Raw genomic sequence first — 22,843 nt, 5'->3', positions numbered from 1 at the left:
AGCATTGAGTTCACCTTTACAAGTTGAGTAAAGCACTTTACAAATAACAAATGTTTCTAAACATAAAAGCAGAACAGATCCAAGTAAAATGCCGACATAAATACGTAATCTAAAGGAGAACACAACATGGAGGAGTTCAGGGTGGATCAGTGCATGAATGCCCCTAACGTAGGCTCTGAGCTTCAAGATACCTTAGTTCGGTGTATCAGCAAAGAGCATGATTGTGCTGAACTTAACAAGAGAGCTCCCCTACTTCAATGTGCTATTACCGGCTAATTAGTCACATTTTCATTGTTTCTAATTGTTGCAATTTAGAAAAGTTAATTGTGCTTTTTTTAATTGTGCACAGCACGTCACCTGCTCTTTTTCTTTACTGATCAGAGCCTATTGTTTGCATTAGATGGGCATTAAATGATTCCAGTCCCTGAACAGCTGAGAAGTGTGCTGTTGTAATGGTGTAATGAATTGCTCTAATGAGGTAATGTGTTCCCCGATTAAATAATTTCAAGTTAAAACTACTAATAATAGCACTACACCAATATTATTTACAATAGGAAAAAAGGAAAGACAAGTGACTAAACTGATGAAAAGTTCAGCCTCTGATCTTTTGGATTGTCATCCCATTTGAAAATTGGATTCCTCCAGAGTCTGTATAAAGGGACAAATGTAGAGAAGCTCAGCTTTTTATGTGCATGTCAAGCAGTTCTACAAGTTGATTCTTATTAATTATGCAAACTAGAACTGTCCAAGAGTGTATTTGCAAGTCATACCTTATTACTTCAATGGAGGGGCATGATGGGAGGCATTTGGCTATCGCTGTGGCTCCAGTCTTGGTTATGTTATTGGCCTCCAGGCTGCAATTATTAGTTTTTAAAAACATCAGTATACTGTAAATCAGCCGAAAAGGTCAACTTTCACTGCAAGCACCCAAGTAACTTACTCGAGTCTTTTCAGCTTTGTACACAGGGGCAGGATCTTAGCCAGTGTCGATGCAAGACTGTCACCACATCCATTCCATGACAAGCTGAAAAAGACAATGACTTTATAAACTAAGGGCAGTTTTAAACAACACACATGGACCAATAATGTGTGGGTCCATGCATTTATGAGTCAAACTTTAGCATTTGAAATATCTGATCCCACCTGACATCTTCTATGGATGGACAGTGTTTGAGGGATGATGCCACATCAACCAGATCTGAACTCCCAAATGAAGTCAAACTGAGAGACAAGTAGTTACACTGGTTTACAGTATGCAGCAGTATACAATAACCAGGTTATATACTGATTTACTGATATATACTGGTTATATATTGAAATAAGTCTCTTATACTAACCAAGGATGCATTTTTTTAAATAAAAATACAATAAAACATCATAATGAAATATTGTTTGGGGAAATAACTGTTTTCTATTTGAATATATTTTATGTAATTGTAAAAAGTCATTTCTCCAGCCTTCAGTGTCACATTATCTTTCAGAAACCATTCTGATATGCTGATTTGCTGCTCAAGAAACATTTCTTATTATTATCAGTGTTGAAAGCTGCTTAATATTTTTTGTGGAAACCATGATACCTTTTTTTAATTCTTTGATTAATAGAAGTTTTAAAAGGATAGCATTTATTTGAAATATAAATCATTTGTAACATTGTAAATTACTTTACTGTCACTTTTGATCAACTTAAAGGAGTAGTTCACTTTTAAAAAACCTTTTGCTGATAATTTACTCACCCCCATGTCATCCAAGATATCCATGTCTTTCTTTCTTCAGTCGAAAAGAAATTAAGTTATTTGATGAAAACATTCCAGGATTTTTCTCCATATAATGGACTTCAATGGGAACGGTTCAAGGTCCAAAGGACAGTTTCAGTACAAACTGTTCAAAGGGCTTTAAACGCTTCCAGACGATGAATAAGGGTCTTAAGCGGAACGATCGCTCATTTAAAAAAACAACAACAAAAAAAACAAAGTTTAAGTTTTATAAGCTCAAATGCTCGCACGCATTCGTGACTCTCCTGTTGTGACTCCATCCAAATGAACAAAACTTTTCCCCAGTCAATTCGTTCATTTCGTTCGTTGAATGAACCAAATGACACGAAAAAAGATTTGTTCATTTTGTTTGGTTACCAGTAAAATGCATTATATGGAGAAAAATCCTGGAATGTTTTCATCAAAAACCTTCATTTCTTTTCGACTGAAGAAATAATGACATGGATATCTTGGATGACATGGGGGTGAGTAAATTATCAGTAAAAGTTTTTTTAAAAGTGAACTACTCCTTGTTTAATGCATCCTTGCTGACAAAAAAAAATTAATTAAATGTATTTTTCAAAGTAAATTTAATAAAGTAAATAAATTTCAAAGTAAATAATTTAAATGTAATAAATAAATGTGGCTCTGTAAAGTATTTGGTGTCTTACTGTAGTATTTTCAGTGCCTTCATGCTTATGAGACCTTCACAAAGAGCCTTGGATCCTTGTGGGTCAAACTGATTCTCTGACAAACTAAAAAAACAAAAACAAATCACCATTGCTGACATCTTTTTAAACCAATAGTTTAATCTAAAATACAAATTCTGTCATTATTTACTATGTAGACCACAACATGTATGACTTACTTGAGTTCTGAAAGCTGAGGCAGTAACGGAAGGACTTGAGATAGTTTAGCAGCACTGGCCTGACCAAGCTTGTTTTTGGACAGCCTGTAAAAACAAAATAATGAAGAATGGTCAGCTACTGATTTTGCAAGCAATATCACACATTAATTAAATCAAGTAAATGTTTTACTGTAGTTTCTGAAGAGCTCTGCAATGGGATAGAGCCGCCAGTAGCTTCTCTCCAGCCTGGTCACTTATACTGTTGTCTGACAGACTGCAAAAAGTTTTGAGGAACATTAATAATGATGTTTCACACTCAACTCTAGACAATAACACTACCGTTCAAATGTTTTGGGTCAGTATTTTTAATGGTTTTGAAAGAAGTCTCTTTTGCTCATTGATCAAAAACACAGTAAAAACTGGTTTGGAAACTAGTAAAAAGTAATATTGTGAAATATTATTACAATTTAAAATAACTGTTTTATATGTCAATACCTTTTAAAATGTACTTTATTCCTGTGATAGCAAAGCTGAATTTTCAGCATCATTACTTCAGCTTTCAGTGTCACATGATCCTTCAAAATCATTTTTACATACTGATTTGTAATAAGAACCATTTATTATTATTATTATTATCAATGTTGAATATTTTTGTGCAAACCATTTTAACTTTTGAACAGTAGTGTGCATTTTAAATAAACATGTTAGTGTGTTTTTCCACCATATTTAATTGTGTCCACTAGATGGCGGTCTATCACAAGCTTTATAAATTGTTCTCTCAGCTGAGCAATAATCTCAATCTCATACTCAATTCAGTTGTCATACCTCAGCTTTAGTAGTTTAGTCCATGAAGGGATGTATTTCACAAGCTCATAAGTACCACCATCTCCCATTCGCCAACTTTCCAACCTGTAAATAGCATTAAATTAAATTTTTTTTTACATATAAGCATATGCTGTTAGCATTTGTGTGCATGTGCTTTTACTGACCACGACACTTACTCAATCTCTTCCATCTGTCTAAACCCCTTAAAAGAGGCAAGTAGACAAATTATGCCAGTGCCATTCACAAACGTGTCTGATGTCACCACTCTAATGTTGTTCAAGCTAAGGAGAGCAAACAACCAGATTAGAAATGAAATAAAAAGATGGATTTCTGGGAGAGTATGCGTGATATTCAATGAACACCACAAGGCTTACCTGAGCCTTCGAAGGGAGTACAAATGGCTGAAGCCTTGCGTTAGGATGGTTATCCCCTCCTCATCAAGTACCAAAGAGTCCAGTCTATAAGTGAAAGCAAAGTATTAAATATGGTATAACCTGTCAATGACAGTCAATGTATTCATTACAGAGTGGGGTGTTTGAAAAGTGGACACTACAACATGTATTACCGTATCTCTGCCAGTGAGACGCATTGCGCCAGTCCTTTGACCAGGTCACACCCTCGAGCTGTTGTCCAGCCAGAGCACTGGGACAGACTGGACAAAAAAACATCAGCCAATCAGTAATGTTGCACTTTGTTGCGATGAGAAATAATGAAGAAAATCAGACACTTACTTAAATGATCTCAGATTTGGCACACTTTGAAGAGCTCTCCCTAATATTGCAGCTCCACGGTCACCTAAAACAAGCTGGGACAAACTAAAATACATACAGGAAGGAAAAGGTAAATAAGCTCACATTATGACATTACACATACTTTTCCCTGTAAAGACCTTTTTTTTCTATGCAAAGTTAAACTTTACTTTGTAATAAGAAAGACAACAAACCTCAGACTCTCAAACACTGAAGTGCTTGGTAATGCTTCAGCAAGAGTTTCCAGATCATCCTCAGCTGCTGCTTTCAAATCAAGACTGTAAAGTACACAAGGGTGTTTCTTTAACATCTTTAAGTCCCAGGGGCTGATTTTTTTTATATTTATGTAAAATTAAATAAAACGTTTTAAAGCATGACCATCCAAACTAAGATTAAATTATTTCAAAATGATTTTCATTATTGAAGGAGAATTCCGGCGCAAAATGAACCTTCTAATAAGACATCGGTACCTTGTCGACCGTTCTCTGAAATTTGTTTTCATGATAATCGAATGTAAATCATTTTATCTCTAAAACTGTTTAGCATATATGCTAGTATATGGGGGCATTTATTAAGTAAAAAGAAATCGCTAGTTAATACCACTAACAAGGCTCAAAATGGGCTCTATGCACGGCGGTATTTCCGGTGAAGCATTAGGGATGCTCGATAACTTCCGCCGATCGTAGAGTCCAATGCAATACCGAGAATTTATATTGAATTTTATACTCCATGGTTATACTAAAGAAACGTTAGTCACAAAAACAGATAAAACAGACACCCCTCGTTGTGTTTATGCTTCTTTTTAAAACTATATTAAATAAATATAACTATATATAAAATTACATCTAAACGTATGTACGTTTCATTTCAAAGACTGGAGGACAGTAAGTTTTGAAGACTCTGCCATAATCCCGTTTTCCTCGGTTTTCCTCCGCTTTAATCTCCACAACCGGAAATGGACGAGCATCCTTACGTCAAATGCGGAATTTATGCGTGCATATAGCCCATAGCCCCACACTAACACAGTAACATAATGAGGGTCTCTACATGCAAAACGAAGCATTGAGAACTTTGTAAGTGTACAGACCATTTAATAAGAAATTACTTTATAAAGACAGTCCAACTTTAATGAGAGACAAAATGAGAAAAAAAATCCAGGAAATCACATTGTATTATTTTTAAAGAATATATTTGTAAATTATTTGGTCAATAACTAAAGTTCAACTCAATAACATAACCTTTGTTGGCAAGTCTTCACCAGGTTTGCACACACTGTAGCTGGTATTTTGGCCCATTCCTCTATGTAGATCTCCTCTAGAGCAGTGATGTTTCGGGGCTGGCAACATGGACTTTGAACTCCCTCCACAAATCTTCTACAGGGTTGAGGTCTGGAGACTGGCTAGGCCATTTCAAGACCTTGAAATGCTTTTTATGGAGCCACTCCTTCGTTGCCCAAGTGGTGTGTTTGGGATCGTTGTCATGCTGAAAGATCCAGCCCCGTTTCATCTTCAAGGCTCTCACTGATGGAAGGAGGTTTTGGCTTAAAATCTCACGATACATGGCCCCGTTCATTCTTCCCTCAACACGGATCAGTTTTCCTGTCCCCTTTGCAGAAAAAAAGCCCCAAAGCATGATGTGTCCTCCCCCACGCTTCACAGTCTCAACTCTGCATTCTTCTTCCTCCAAGCACGACGAGTTGAGCTTTTACCAAAAAGTTCTATTTCGGTTTCATCTGACCACATGATATTCTCCCAATCCTCTTCTGGATCATCCATATGCTCTCTGGCAAACTTCAGACGGGCCTGGACATGTACTGGCTTAAGCAGGGGGACACGCCTGGCACTGCAGGATTAGAGTCCCTCTCGGTGTAGTGTGTTACTTATGGTAGCCTTTGTTACTTTGGTCCCAGCTCTCTGCAGGTCATTCATCAGGTACCTTCGTGTAGTTCTGGGATTTTTGCTCACCGTTCTCATGATCATTTTGACCCCACGGGACGAGATCCCAGATCGAGGGAGATTATCAGTGGTCTTGTATGTCTTCCATTTTCTTAGAATTGCTCTCACAGTTGATGTTTTTTTACACCAAGCTGTCTCTTTCTTCCTGGTGTCCTTCGACAGCTCTTTGGTCTTGGCCATGGTTGAGTTTGGAGTGGGACAGTTTGAGGCTGTTGACAGGTGTCTTTTATACTGATAACGGGTTCAAACAGGTGCCAATAATACAGGTAATGAGTGGAGGACAGAAGAGCTTCTTGCTGGTGAGCCAGAAATCTTGCTGGTGAAGTATTGGGTGACCAAATATTTATTTTCCACCATAATTTACAAATAAGTTCTTTAAATTCCTACAATGTGATTTTCTCATTTTGTCTCTCATAGTTGAAGTCTACCTATGATGAAATTACAGACCTCTCTTGCACAATCTGTGGCTGACTAAACACTTTTTGGCCCCACTGTATGTGTATATACACTCTTAGACGTTCTATAAAAAACACATCTAAATGTTTAATAAAAACACCCATACATATAAAATAAAGATAATTATCTGTTTATTGTGCTCAATTATGAAAACCTTACGTGAGGCTCCTGAGATTCGGTAAGGACGGAATGACTGCAGACAAAAACTCTGCGCCTTTTCGGTCCACTTTAAGCTGAGAAAACCTGGACACAAAATGAAATGATCCGGATTCAAACTAAGAAAAAAAGACACCTAATACAATAAAATCAGCATAAACTCATTGACTTACTTTAAATCCTCCAAGGCAAGACATTTCTGGATGGGAAATGTCAGAGGAGTGAGATGCTGTCCTTCTATGTCACAGCCATCAAAGCTAAAGAATGTGACAAAAGTGTTTAAAATTAAATAAAAGAAAAGCACAAAACACCCAAAACCTTTCAAGCTAACAAATAGCCAACTCACCTAATGGTCTGCAGAGCAGGTAAGACATTGTCAGGATGAACTCTGTAAGAAAAAATGGGACAAATTAACTTTGCATATGTAACATCGTAAACCATTTTTATACACAATATTTATAGCACTCCACACTCTTTGAATGTAAAAATAATAGGGAGTTATGAAACTTACATAGAAGTGGAACTGGGACTGGAATTGGCTTCTGTAATGATGTTTATGGAAGCACGGTTGACCCTGCAAATGTTGAGTAAAATATATTTTTTTATCACCTCTGGGTGTTTTTTTATCAATATTTAGTTCTATACTTTTTACATAATCAATCATATGATTGAATGGAGGGTGAATACACATTAGTAATATAGTATCATTTGCAAATGGTTATATGTAATTTTAATTTGTTGCGCCATTCAACATGAACATGCGAGTGGGGTCTAATTTAGGATGAAATGAGGGTCACACAGGAAACCACTCTTTAATCCACACACGGTTAAATAAACAGGACACATTTGGTTAACTCAAGTAACATCAAAAAATTCAACAGGTGTCAACTATCAATACTATTCACTTCACTTCACTTTGTCTTTGACTACATTTGCAGTTTTAAACACATATTCATTTGTGCATTTTTTTGTGCTGACAAGGTTGTGAAAAATGGCACATGTTGTCATTAAGTTATCAGTGGTCACATGATGTGTGTGTCTGTGTGCGTGTGCATGTGCGCGTGTGTGGCTTGTAGGTTACTGTTTCAGGACTGCACCTGATTTCTCTGATGTGTGGCTGCAGAATAAGACATTTGGCAATGAGACTTATAACAGCATTTCCTGTCAGCCATGGCTCTTCAATCCTAATGAAAACATCCCAAACACATAATTATCCTTTGTATCTGCTTTATAAAAATAGCAACAAATCGGAAATAAGACAGAAATAAACTAATTTTGTTGTTTCTCAGGGCACTTTTGGAAAATAAACTCTTAATATACACATGTATCACAGGAAAATTTTGACTTTTTCCCCCACACATCCACCAAAATTTCCACAACATCTCAAATTATGAAACACCCTTAAATAAAACAGATATTTTGTTCTGTTTTTACCTGATGTCGCTGTGTTGGTGACATCTACTGAACTGTTTGACAAAATCCTCTATTTGCTCAGAAATCAGACCATTATTTCTCAATCTGAGAGGAATAGAAAAATAGGCATTAAAAACTTGCCAACTATCCAAAAATCCATGCAACTGTCGAAATTTAAAATCTTACTTCACAGTATGGATTGTGGAGAGCTCAGCCAGGCTGTCCAGTAAAGGCTGCCCTCGACTATGCAGTGAATTAGAAGAAAATCTAAAGAAAGAGAGGAATGATAAACATGTTAACACCAATGTTTCTATAAGGTTTATACAGCATTTAGATCTTTAATCTCAAAACCATTGAGATGACTAGGAAAAATGATTAAAGGGATACTCCACTTTTTTGGAAATAGGCTCATTTTACAACTCCCTCAGAGTTAAACAGTCGAGTTTTACCGTTTTCGAATCCATTCGGCCGATTTTCTGATATTTAGAAGAATATCAGTAACCAGACAGTTTCTGGTCTCATTGACTTCCATAGTAATTTTTTTTCTACTATGGAAGTCAATGAAACCAGAAAGTGTCTGGTTACTGATATTCTTCTTAATATCAAAAAAATCGGCTGAATGGATTCAAAAATGGTAAACCCCAACTGTTTAACTCTGGGGAAGTTGTAAAATGAGCCTATTTCCAAAAAAAAGTGGAGTATCCCTTTAAGTATTAAGTTATGAAGTGTGCACAAAACATATGGTACATAGCAATGTAACTGTGGTCAAACACTCACTCTAATGTAAGTAGCCTAGGGCATCTGTTCAGGATTTCCACAAGCTTCTTCAAGTGTATGACATCAAAACTGCACTCCCTTAACCTGTATGTCAAGACAGCTATAAGAGGAAGCTAAACACCAAACCACTTTCACTTTTGACTTGAATAAACCTATTATTCACATGACTATTTGATTGTCTTTTGATTATGATGAATGCCTCACATGCATTTTGGGAAATTACCTAAGAGTCTTGCCGTTGACGTGTTCCTGCACAAAATGAATCAAAGACTGATCTTCCACTCCAAGACTAAAGAAGAGAAAAGCATTAACAGTACACTGTAAAAAATAATCCTGTAAAAAAAACCTGGTAAACTACAGGCAGCTGTGGTTGCAAAGCATCATACTGTAAAAATACGGTGTGTTACTGTTTTTGAAATTAACAGCTAAATACCATATTGTCAGCTACAGTATAAAACTTTAATTTAACAGCTATATGCTCTAACGCAAAAACAGTAACACACTGTACAGTTACGGTATGATGCTGGCAACCACAGCTGCCAGTAGTTTACCGTTATTTTTTTTACAGGATTATTTAAAAAACTTCTGAGAAGAACTGAAAAAAAAAAACTCTGTAAACCAAACATTGCTCATGCCAATGAAAAGTGAGGAACAAATGGCAATGTTAGTGCATTAGCCATTACCTGACTTCGACAGCAACAACCTTTTCACAAGTATTCATTGAGTTTACCAGATCCAGAGCACCTACTTGAGTCATTCGGTTGCCACTGATGCTGTGAAGGAGTACAATATGAGGTAAATTAACCCATAATGTCAATTACAAGCAACGAATGTTGGTGAAGACAGGCTGTGACTAAACTCTTACCTCACTGAGCTTGAGATCTTTAGTTTGGGCAAATAATCAACAAAACATTTCACCCCTTCATCTCGAAGAAGGTTATGAGACAAGCTACAATGGGGAAAGAAATAAAAATGTGTTTGCAACACAGTAGAATGTACCGACTTCTAATAGGATGAGAAAACAGTGGTAAAAGAACAGATGAATACTTACACAAGTTCAGATAGGCGAGGACAGTTCTCCAGTATCCTTGAGAGCTTCTCAACATTAGTTTTGCTCAGTTTATACTCTGTGAGCCTGTAAACATCAGAGAAAGAGTCAAAACATCCTGTTTCCAAAGGTGCCAAATCTATTACAGTGATTCAGCATTCAGCATTACAACATTCAGTTTAACATCTATTGCATCAAAATCAGTGTTATTTTAATATTATTTATATACTCTTATAGTTTTTATTTATATTTTTTTATTCAAATTGCTTTTATTTTTATATTTAATATTTTTATAGGCCATTTTGCAAGATGTAAACAAAACTGGTCCAGAAGCACTTCCTGTTTCGGTTTTTTAACACTACATAAAAGCTGGGATAAAATACAACCAACAGAACATATAAAACTGAATCAAAAAGTTAAACAAACATCTTTAAGATTTTTTCTTTACATGTGAAATAAAGAAAACAGTTACAAACTGAAACAGGAAGTGTTTCTGGACCAGTGTTGTTTACATCTTGCAAAATGGTCTATATGAAGAGTTCAGATGCAAAAGCCTCTAAGTGCCATTTGAAATTTTCTTCTAAAATGATCATTTTTATCAAGCTTGTATATTTAAGTTCAGTAATTTCACTTAAATGGCAATGAAGATTACCTATTAATTGTCATTTAAGTGAAATTACTGAACTTAAATATACAAGCTTGATAAAAATGGTCATTTTAGAAGAAAATTTCAAATGGCATTTAGAGGCTTTTACATCTGAACTCTTCATATTTAAGTTTTGGTCATTTTGTTATGTTTTAAAAATTTAGTTTTTTATATTTCTATTTCTAAAGTCCTTTAAATTACTCACAGGCACAGAATACCACTCAAATGCAAGTTCTGATAGCTTGAGATCACTGAGTTCTGAACTCTAACGAAAGCTCACATTATAGCCAGCAAGGTGAATAAATTATTTATACAGTACGTATAAACCACTTCATAGAGTTTTCACAAGGCGGCAGAACTCACTACATGCGCTTGAGAATATGTGTTTGAGAACTTCAGTAATTTTAACTGGTGTGTCATGCTGCTAAGAAGAACTTGACCGTTTAGTGACCATCCTGATTTAACACTAAATTATTGAAAAGTATCATTTTTGTCACTGTATCCACTGTATCAATAGGCAGCTGACATTACTTACTTGCAAATTGCTGCCTCTGCTTTTTCAGGAACAAGTTTGATGAATGCTTCTGCCTGGTGTCTAAGAATCATGTAAAAAAACAACTTCAGGAATTCAAATATAAATCAATATAAGTGTTTTTAAAAGCATGTTTTAAGAAAGGTAATCCCAACTTTAATATCTAAAAATATGAACTTAAAATGAGACACCTTAGTTCTACAGCCGTGACACGCTGGCAGTCAGCAAGAGATCTGACCAATAACAAAGCCCCATTTGTAGACAGGTCAACATGACTTAAGCTGAAAAATAAAGTTATCTTAGATGAATAAAAGTAATATCAGTTCATTCGTGATAGGGATCAAATACAGCTATGCTACAGGAACCAGACTGTTATGGTCACTTACTTCAGTAGATGAAGAGAAGACATTTCAGGAAGGATCAACATTAACTTCTCAATAGACTCATTTGATAGTTTTAGATGGGAGAACCTGTAACACAAATATAAAATGTGGAAAAGCAGATTGTAAGTGATCCATATAACAGTTTTTTGATTAGCAGACATTAGAGCTACTCACTCAATCTCCAAAAGGCTTTCACATTTAACCAGCTGCTTACACAGCTTGGCCATGTAGGCAGGTTGGATATCAAAATGGGTTAAACTGGAAAGACAAAAAACGCATTAAAAATTGAGTGATTATCGCTAAATCAATGTATATAACAAAACTTAAGAGATATACCTCAGCTTTTTATGGACATGTATCCCATTTTCACTTGGGGTCAGCTGTCTTGAAGCATGTCTGCATTAATAAAGCACATTGATTATACTACGCCAACTTTACATAATAAGCAAATATCGCTGGAACCACATCTGTTTCCGTACCTTCTGCTGGTGTCAAACCAAAGAACCAACTTTTTGTTTTCATTTCCACTGGTGAGAAAAAGCACAGTGTTAGCATTTTTTACAGCCATTCAGACAGGCAGAAAAATGACCAAAACTCAATGCTGGTCTAGACCTTGCATTCACTCTCCTCAGGTTCTTCTGGTTACAGATGGCAGAAGCAAGCATCACCACCCCATCCAGATCAACACCATTTTCACTGAGACTGTGTGTGTTCAGAAACAAAATATATACTCTTTTGAAAACAGAAATGAACTGGCAGTATGGTAAATGGAGAAGCTCACTAGAACTGTCAAAACCAAAGGAAGCTGCAGATAAAAACACAGGCCTACTTGATCTCCTGAATTGTTCCTAGTTTAGGCAGAAGGTCCAGAATCTTCTTTAGGCCCTTGTTACCCAGCGAGTTGTAGGACAAACTGAGAAATGAGGAAAACATGTAACATAAGCGCTGTACTTACAAGAAGAATTGTGGGTGTATATGAACTCATTCAGATATGAGGTACACTGAAATTTAAAGGGTAGGATATATGGTGAATTTTAATACTTACTCTAAAAGGGTTATGAAGGAGAAGCCCTTGAGTTTATTACACAGACTGGCTACATGGGAAACGGTGATGTTACACTGCTTAAACCTTAAAAGAAACAATTACAAGAAACATTTACTTCCTGTCAGTTCAGTATGTTTGGTTTGAAAAATATAAACCGACTGAAACAATAGTAGTGACACAGCAGAAATTGTGGTTCATTTTCTCAAGGGTGTAGGTTTGATTTTGTCATTGGTGGGGAAATTAGCAGTACCCCGTCTTAAGACACTGTACATAAAAAAAATAAATAAAACGCTATGTGACCTTACTGTTGCTATAGTAACAGACATTTCACCTGCATCTGATGTGACATCAGTGGGTTTGTTAGAATGTTTTGAAGCATCGAAAATACATTTTTGGTCCAAAAATAACAAAAACTTTGACTTTATTAAACATTGTATTGTCTGTTCTGTCCGCAGTGACACCGGTGACGTAAGACGCTGCTGACATGTTCTCTGGCGTCACTGCGGACTCGTTATCACAGAATTGGATGAGAATACAGTGTTTTATAAAGTTGTAGTTTTTGTTATTTTTGGACCAAAATGTATTTTCGATGCTTCAAAACATTCTTACTAACCCAATGATGTCACATGGACTACTTCGATGATGTCTTTATTTCCTTTCTGGACAAGGACAGTATACCGTACATACATTTTCAATGGCTAAACTAAAATATCTTAAACTGTGTTCCAAAGATGAACGAAGGTCTTACGTACATAATTTGACATCATTTTCATTTTTGGGTGAACTAACCCTTTAACCACTTATGTTACTGTATGTTCTTGCCCCTTCCATGCAATTAATGGTTGTTGTTTAATGAGCAGGGATTTTCTGGCATATCTACTTGAACTTCTCAGGTACTAATGTTAATGGTGTGATTCATTTCAGGTGCGGCCAAGCCTTTTATCGGAGTCGAGAGTAGAGAACAAGATCTGAGCCAAGACTCTCTTGTGAAAGAGAATATTAATCTTAATGAGAATTAAAAGACATGAATGGACAACGGCATAATAACCCTGCCCTGACCCTTAAAATAAAACAAAGCCACAAATGTGTGTCTGTGACCTTGTAAGAGGGAGTTGGAGAAATCATAAAGAAAACTTTGCACATCAAATTGCAGATCTTCATCAATACATATTGTGTGTCAATGGCCTTTCACTATTTCTGATTAAAATAATTTTTTGATAAAGAAATATACATATAAAATGAGTATTTTGCATCAAATTTGACATTTTTGTTTGCTGTCTTCAATATGAATTTCCTGAAATTGCATAACTTCTGTCAAGCCTATCCTCTTCCACAAATTATTTGATTCTATCCTGCCCAGTGATGAACACTTGGACTTTATAGACACCATACACCACATTATTAAAGCAAGATGAAAGCACAGCTCCTTCTAAATGATATCATGAAGCCATAAAGTCTAAACTCATTAAGTCTAAAGTTCAGTGTTAAGTTTAAAATCTAGACTTTGTAACTAGGATTAATTAGTTGTCCTTTATCTTAAAAGGAATCTAATATTTAAAGGCACTTACCTTACATTCTTTGTCACTTCCGTGTTATTCAAGTCTGTGTTTTCACTAAGAAAGAAAAAGTTAGAAAAATGCATTTTTATGTTATCCTGAATGCCTTTAGTCACTACAGACTACATTTTAAAGGTGGGGTAAGCAATATTTAAAAAACAGTTTGACGGACCGACACAACCAGACACAACAACAAATGTGTAGTAGCATTAGGGGGTGTATGACGGTGGAGGAGAGAGAAAGAGCAAGAAAGAGATTTATTTGAAAAAAATACTGTTGCAAGAGAGATGGCTGAGAGACATTACAAAAGAATCTGAAAGGAATATCACTGCGAAAAAAAGTGTTACGATCAGGAAAGTGCTTTAGGATCCGCGTTAATATTTGAAAAGCTTTCCAGCGCTGGAGAGAGCAAAGCGGGAAGGCCTGAAAACAGACGCAGAGGTTGCTTTGATTTTACTTAGAGTAACACTGGTTTGAGTGTCATCTGGTTCATCTGGACTGGTTTTCCGCAATCTTGCCGAGCGATTGTTGCTTGGGCACTTTCCAATTGAAAATGGGCAATACATTTCTATCTGGATCATTTATATCGGTCATTGCCCAGCAACATTGCTCAAAAAGTTTCTCTGTGTATCATCACCTTAATATTTGTGCAGGCTGATGACTGTTAAAAGAAAAAAAAGATCTACCACACCACACCATACGTTATCAATTTCAGCCAGGACATAGTGCACTGCACTACAATAACTAGCCAATTGCATATTGCACAGACAATGTAACCACAAAAGATGGTTACATTGTCTGTTAAATATTGTCTGCTGGATACATTGTCTGCAAAACAGGAAATATAAAATAGATGGTTTGGAGTTTTGGGGTATTACCCACCGTCCAAAAAGTGCAAACATATATTTAGATTATGAGATTATCTGTCAATCAGCACTCACCATATTGTGTCAGAGCTTTGTGAGAAGGAAAGGGTGATCTCTTTATTCCCCCTGTTTACAATAAGAGAGAATAAAACATCCTATGACAATGAAATGGACCCTCGTGAAGTGCCCTAATCTTCAAAAACTGAACAAAACTACACAGGGAAAAAGAAAATAAGGACAAGACTACAATAAATACAGTCCGAAACATGCCGAGATTAATATGTGTTTAACTTTAAAGCGCACTAATATTAAGGACATATTTATGGGACAAAACCTTATGTACTGTAAAACACAAAACTAGTTGAGAGCCCCTGATCCAAATTGTGTGGAAAATGTTTCTCATTTGCCATTTTCATAATTTTCATAAATGTATAAGACAGGCCAACAAAACAACATACTCAACATGGACTTCCTGAATGGAGTTGCAGGCAGCCATCCTCTCAATGAGTGTGAGGACTCCATCTGTGGAGATTATGTTTTTCCCCATCCTGAGTAAAAGTGAAATTATAATATAAGTAATACTGTCGTGAATATCTACAGTACATTATGTACAATCAGGCTTTCGAAACGAAAACCCACTACTTACAAAACAGAGCAGATGTTGGGCAGTCTGGATAGTGTTTCCGCAATCACTCTTATACCTTCATCTTTCAAGGAGTTATCGCTGACACTGTCAGATAAACAACACACTGTTTGACACAAGACAGATGTTCATCATGACAGATCATCAAGACCACCTACTGTAAACTTTTTGTCCATTCCAACATATGAATATCAGAAATATATTTGAACACAAACACAAACATGTCAGGCCAAATCAGTATATTGCTTTAAATTTCAATATATGAAGGCCATGGCATAGTAAATGGTATTACTCCAGGTGTGTGATGTGGGGACAGTACTCCAAAGCCCTGGCAAGTTTTGCAGCTCCAATATCAGTGAGGCCTCCACTGATAAAACTGTAAAACAGAGGGAAAACTCAAACCAATGCAAAACACACAGCAAGGAAATAGTATGACATAATGCATACAGGACACAAAAGACACTGGTTGAATTAAAAACGTACTCTAATCGCCGCAAGGCCTGGAGTTTAGACAGGATACCACACAAAGCCTCTGCAAACCTGTCATCGTATTTCCGGCTACGGAAACTTGAATGAAATATACATTTGAAAGGTGAATATAACAACATGACCAGTTTCAGAACAAAAACTTCAACCTGAACCAATATCATGTGCTATTGTTAAAGGTATGGCAGCTGGTAGTAATTTTGATGTTATAGATAACTAAAAAAAAAATGATATAAGTAATTCTAAACTATTATGTCTAAATAAATAAAAAAATATTGAAATAAAATAACTAAATTAAACTAAAAATGTTTGTGAATTTAGGCATCACAGCATTATAATGTACAGTATGAAAAATGTTTATTCTTTGAGATTTGGTAAAAATTACATTTAACATTTTTTTTAAATTATTAGTGTTTTTAAAGATTAACTTAGGTAGGTTAGTTTACTCAAAAATGAAAATTAAGCCATTAATTACTCACCCTTAATGCTGTACCAATCCCGTAAGACCTTCATTCGTCTTCGGAACACAAATGAAGAATACTTTTAGTGCGGAAAAACAATCAAAAATAACGACTTTATTCGACTATTCCCCTTCTTCCTTGTAGGCCTGAGACGAGAGTTCAAGAGATTTCCACGACGCATGCGCGAGAACTAAACTGCAATTCTCACGCATGCGTCATTGAAATCTCTTGAACTCACGTCTCAGGCCCCGAAGGAAGAAAAGGAATAGTCGAATAAAGTCGTTATTTTTGTTAAGGTTTTTTCGCACAAAAACTATTCTCGTTGCTTGATAAACTTATACTTGAGCCACTGTTGTCACATGGAACATTTAAACATTTTCCTCATTGATTTTCTGGGCCGTCAAGTTTCGATGTCTTAGGCAGCCAATGTAGCAGTGATCCACCTCTCAAATTTAATCAAAAATATCTTCATTTGTGTTCTGAAGATGAACAAAGGTCTTACGGGGTTGGTACAGCATGGGGGTGGTTTTCATTTTTGGGTGAACTATCCCTTTAAGTGAGCATTAGATGACAGCAAAGGTAATCTAAATGTAAAATAAGGGGAATTACTTTAGTTTAAATATCCAATACATTATACATCTAGTATCAACTGATACAGATAAAATAACAACCAATTATCAGCTGATAACCAATATCATACCACTATTTCATGCATCAATATTTAAAGATGCCATATGGACTCCAATTTACTACACATAAATAATTTGTTCATATAGGAGGATTTTATGAAAACTCACATGAGACGATCCACATTCTTGAAACTAGGGAGGATTTCCAAACAATCCAAGTCAATTGAACAGCCACCAAAGTCCAGACATACATTCTGATGAGCAGCTGCTGTTACAAATGCCAAAGAATCCATGTCAACAGCGTTGAGTCTGATATTCCTCAGTTCAAACTGTGGTCTCGAACCAACCGCTCTTGCCAAGTTCGAATCTTGTGTTTCATGAACGCATCGGCACAGCTCCACAATTTTGGGGCCCGTTTGACTGGTACTTCCAGCGAAACCTTGCAAAACATTACGGACGACAGCTTGGCGCCTTCGTACCCAAGCCGCGGCTCCCTCGCCCAATTGTAGCTGGACCAAACTGGAGGTGCAGACCTCTGCAGCAAGCCCACATACGTAAAGATGGAGAGAATCTGTAAAGACAGACTTTGGGTCAGTCTTCGTGGTCCAGCGGGTTTTCAAGTTAAGCTTCTTCTTAAGTTGACCCTCTGTTATGTTCTGACTGGTCATGAGGTGGAGAGCAGCGAGAAACTCCAGCATTGTGAGGTGCATGAAGGTGAAACCGTATCCTGAAGATCCATCCTCACACGTCAGCTTGACACAAGACAGTATTCCGCTTTTGATGCCAAAATCCTGGAGTTCTGGAGGCACCTCTGTGTCCATGAAGACTATGGTGCTTCCCTCCAGTCCTTTGAGGGCCAACTGGCTCATCTCAACAATTTTAGTTCTGTATCTCTGAAGTAGAGGTGTACCAGACACCCCACCTCCATTGAAGCGTCTGAGCGACGCCAACAAGATTTGCATGTAGATTTCCGTTAAGGACGATGGAAGCTGTAGATCAGTTTGAGATCCATCGCTGGAGAACAGATGATCCACACACACACAGCAGATATGACAGAGTCCTGGTACATTCGACATTGACAAGAGGTGACGGCTGTCCATTAACAAGTTTACAGCCTTCTTTTTGAATTCATCTCCTTTTTTGTGAAAGTAGTGCTCTGCGTATTCCTTCACACCCAATCGGTCAAACCCCTGAAGCTCACAGGTTATGAAACCAGGGCTCGCAAACATGTCTGTCACATCTCGTGGTCTACAGGTGACAAAAACTGTGCAATCTGGAAGGATTTTACGATTGCACAGTACAGAGAGGAGATCTGTCATTGGCAGAGGTTTGTTCGGGTCAATGAAGCTCTCAAGTTTTCTAGGATTTGTAAGCTTGGCACGAAACTCATCATACCCATCGAATATGAAGCAGACCTTCTCAGGGTTGGAGAGGATAAATTCAAACACCGCTTCGCTTTCCTCATCATCCTCACAAGCAGGATAGAAGAGAAAGAGTAGATCTTTCAGGGAAAGATCTCGTGAGATAAGATTGAGCTGCCGGAACTCCAGCAGGAACAGCAGGTGAATGGACGGGAAGGAGCCTTCAGCCCAGCTACGGCCGAGGCAGTGCACCAGCAGGGTCTTACCAGATCCAGCCTGGCCCAGCAGCACAACAACCCTGCCGGTGGTTTTCAAAAGAGACTCAACAGACACTTTATGCTCTGACTCTTCTCCTTCATGACTGTCCAGAGGCTGGATGGTCCTGTCTTTCACTCGAGAAGGGTTCCTGTGTTTTAAATATACCCATGTGTCACCCAGACTGATGTCTTTTAACACAGCCTGTGTCACTGTCTCGTGTTTTTGCAGTATCATGGATTTAAGAGCATCCGTGTATGTCTTCAAATGATCTATGAAAGAAAATCAAAATATTGCACATTTTCTGTAAATAGAAATGTAAGTTTTATCATGAAATCTAATTTGCTGTTCATACAAAAGTAAACACATGCAACTAGAAAAACACCCGCAAATTAAGAAAACATCTTCATCAGTTTCACAACACACGTGTGCTCCAAATACTCACAACACAACCAAATACAGAAACGCGCTCCAAAAGTTCACAACACAACCAAATTGAGAGTGAAGAGAGAGTCATTCAGAACATAAAAAGAAGCTGGAACGAACTATATACATACAAATATCCTATATTGGATATTAACATCTAATAGTCAGGATTAGTTCAGGTTGGTAGTCCAAGACATTGTTGTCTATCTGTACTTCCGGGATTCTTCCCACCGGAGCCTCGCTTTCGATTTCAAAATGGCAGCTGCGTGAAATCAGCGTATTAACGAATGACAATACACGTGGAAGGATCACATGACAAACAAGGAATCACGTGACAGACAAGAACAAGGAACAAGACACAAAACCCACACCATAACAGTGCGAGTGTCTCAACTTTAAAACGTTCCATCTCATCTTTGGACCATGCATTACCAAACATTTCTTATAAAACTTATTTAATCAACTTATTTAATCATAAACAACGTTTATACAATGTAACTGATGTATAGATTAACATCTTTCCCTCATGTTCTTTTTCTCTATCTTTTTTATTCATTTATTTATTTTAGTTCTCAGCTCATTGTTCTTTTCTCATTAGTATTCTGATGCCATTGAACATATTGTTATTACATTTTTTATATTGTATACAAAGTTGTATGTCATTAACTTCTCATCTCTGTATGTTTAGCAAAATAATGATAATAATAATAAAATAAAATAAAGTAGACTTTGAGCTGTAAGCACGTCCCTGCCAGGTTCGTCACTTATTGGGCTAACCTATAAACATTTCAGTGGTCTGTGCTATTTGCAGCGCGTTTCTGTATTTGGTTGTGTTGTGAACTTTTGCAGCATGTTTCCATTTGGTTGTGTTGTGAAACTGTTGAAGATGTTTTCTTTGTTTGCGGGGGTTTTTCTATTTGCATGTGTTTTGGCAATGACCAATTGGTTGCCATCATCCAAGTTAAAGTAAATTTAACTGTTGGGTTGTTCAAGCCGATTCAAGATATTTCACAATGAGTGTCCCTTTAAGAGCATAACATACCTAGTCGTGGACGTTTCACAATTCGTGATGGTGAAGAATTATCATCGTCACTTGTATGACTGAAGTTTGTTCCTTCAAAATATAGGGGAAAAAACTGTATGAATACTTTTAAACGACAGCTTCTTTCTTTTAACAACTACATGACACTTTCACTTTCACTTCAAATATATTTTTTTAATTCAAATATATATTTTTTTAATTAGGCCTATGTGTTAAAATAAAGTAATAGTACAAATAATATATAAATTAAATTATTATTAATAACAAAATTATGCTTTATTATGAATTGATGGTATGAGTAGGTGAAACCCTGGAGTGCAATAAAATAACACATACAAATATGACTTACCAATTGAATTTTCTGCTACGGATACCAGTGTAGTTTCAAGAAGAAAGGGAATGTTTTCACAGTACTGATATATGATGGTGAGAAACCTTCTACATATGTTGTGTTCTGACGTTTTGAAGTAATCCACAGTGGCTGAGACAAGGTCTCTGTTGTTTGTCAGTGACCGTAGCTGATCCATTGCTTTAGGTTCCACTAAGGCAAAGATCCGATCCAGAACACCACTGTCCTGTTTGCAGAGCAAGTCCACCAGTGCACTGGCCTCCTGGGCCACCAGGACACCCCCTGACCAGTCCTCCCTCTCCATCCTCATCCATTAGCTGGAGAAAAATCGCTCATTAAACAGAAATTACTAAATTTTGATTTGGATTTAGTTTACCTGACAAACCTTATTCACCACAATAAATGTAATGGCATTAAGTTCTGATCAATACAACATGAGGAGGTCTGATGCCAGACTTGTCTAACAACTAGCCTTTGTTTGGCAATGCTAAAAGCACGAGTAGCCTAATGCTACAGTTAAAAAAAAAATCAATTCACCAGGTATTACTTAAATACTGGAAATACCTGATACTCTTCATATATAAACAACCTTTCTAGGTTTGTTATAAACAAAAGATAGTCTATATGCTACAGAGCAAGACAAATTATTGTTCAGTAGGAAATGTATGGTAAATGCTTTCAGGATGGCACAAATGCATACAAAGCATGTAATGTGAATATCTTTCAAACTTTTACTAAGAAGGTAAGGTTTCTGTCTATGCAATCAATAACTAAAATAGAATAAATTGTTATTTAAGGAGCAGCTCATAGTGCCATGATGCAAACTACGCATATAATTATATGGGGACTATATAAAGGTTGCCCACATGAATGGTATGGCAATGTTAGTCTCACTCGAGATAAGAAACATTTACAAATGTTCTGTATGTTTATAAGACGTATTGATATAACGTTAATGGACTCACCGCTGGTGGCATAACGCATCGGTCCAGTTTTATGGAAGAAAATGAAACTAAACAAACCCTCTTTGGTTTCGTTTTCTTTTATATGCAAAATACAGATCCTGCCAAGTCTGGCGCTAGACTATATTAAACCAAACCCGCTTATCTATTGCAGTGTACACTTAAACTTAAAAGTTTAAACTTAAACTTGTCTCTTATAACGTTACTTGTTTTATCAATCGACGACTGAACGTTTAGCCGGGTTTATTTTCCTGATAGCCTACTTTTCTATGGATTCACAACCTGAAGCACTTTATAAAGAATTCACAGACGTTATTTTAATAAGAATTGAACGTAATGCATTTAGAACAGAATATAGCGCTTATATTGCTAATTAAAGCTGGTTATGTTGACTCAATGAACAGTATAATCGATTTCAAACTAAGTGTGCGTGACGCCTCAAAACCCCAGTTACATCAAGTTTTACAACGTCGGTTTATAAATTCCGTTGAATCGTCGTGTGATAGGGCAAATGAGGACAACTGTTGTGTGCCATGTCATGTTTGTTCTGACTCACGGAGGCCACCGCGTGGTGAAATTAAATCACTGCACTCCACATCAAGATGGAGTTTTCACGTTAGTTTAAAAATGAAACTTACCTTAAAGCTGCAGTCCACAGTTTTTAATCTTTGTTACCATCTTTGTTCGAAATCACGATTTTACATGACTTATTCCCAACTAGCTACACTCCTGTCTACATTACAAAGATATCACCATACTTTACCAATCACATCACATTAACAGTTGTTTTACAAGTTTCTGGGAAAATATATATTTAAATATACAATATGCCACTGTCTAATTAGATATGCACTTATTTGCATACTTTCCAGGACAGAAATGTGAACAGAAGTTAAAGCAGGTTTAAAATTCACATTTCATTTTTTGACATATTAGAGTCAACTAGGCCTATCACTCCATAAATCAGAAAATACTGTCAAAAGCCAGAAGAAACTCCATGTTTTTTAGGAATAAAATGTTAGGCTGTATAAACTAAGCAAATGTTAAATAAATAAACCCAAACAAACAGAGCTTGAGAAACAAACTCATTTAAAGAAAACAACCTTTAAAGATATGAATTGTGAATAAAATCTAGACACCAATTGATAAAGTGTAATTAAATATGTATTTTGGATGTTTAAGTTTGTTTCCCAGAAGAAAATCTTGACAACTGCACTCCTTGGC

General features: G+C 36.5%; 1 protein-coding gene across 1 annotated transcript; it reads right to left on the bottom strand.

The window, feature by feature from the left end:
- Positions 1-343: 343 nt before the first annotated feature.
- Positions 344-22,115, bottom strand: nlrc5 (NLR family, CARD domain containing 5). The gene is made up of 44 exons (XM_039692705.2): positions 21,623-22,115; positions 20,658-20,974; positions 20,309-20,380; positions 17,393-19,112; positions 16,132-16,215; positions 15,941-16,024; positions 15,652-15,735; positions 15,464-15,553; positions 15,081-15,131; positions 14,152-14,196; positions 12,584-12,667; positions 12,368-12,451; positions 12,151-12,240; positions 12,018-12,065; positions 11,875-11,934; positions 11,713-11,796; positions 11,542-11,625; positions 11,347-11,436; positions 11,159-11,218; positions 9,981-10,064; positions 9,795-9,878; positions 9,613-9,702; positions 9,153-9,218; positions 8,930-9,013; positions 8,339-8,419; positions 8,174-8,257; positions 7,837-7,923; positions 7,251-7,313; positions 7,086-7,127; positions 6,913-6,996; positions 6,743-6,826; positions 4,367-4,450; positions 4,155-4,238; positions 3,989-4,075; positions 3,798-3,881; positions 3,600-3,704; positions 3,424-3,507; positions 2,789-2,872; positions 2,620-2,703; positions 2,423-2,506; positions 1,144-1,221; positions 941-1,024; positions 771-854; positions 344-648 (listed from the first exon to the last, which is right to left on the bottom strand). The coding sequence occupies exons 2-44, from the start codon at positions 20,965-20,967 to the stop codon at positions 576-578; spliced, it is 5,256 nt and encodes a 1,751-aa protein (XP_039548639.2). The 5' UTR covers positions 20,968-20,974; positions 21,623-22,115; the 3' UTR covers positions 344-575.
- Positions 22,116-22,843: the final 728 nt, after the last annotated feature.

The sequence above is a fragment of the Pimephales promelas genome, chromosome 10 (assembly GCF_988280905.1).
Source record: "Pimephales promelas chromosome 10, fPimPro1.hap1.1, whole genome shotgun sequence".
NCBI lineage: Eukaryota > Metazoa > Chordata > Actinopteri > Cypriniformes > Leuciscidae > Pimephales > Pimephales promelas.
Note: the sequence above shows the minus strand (reverse complement) of the source record. Positions and strands in the feature narration are given on the sequence as shown.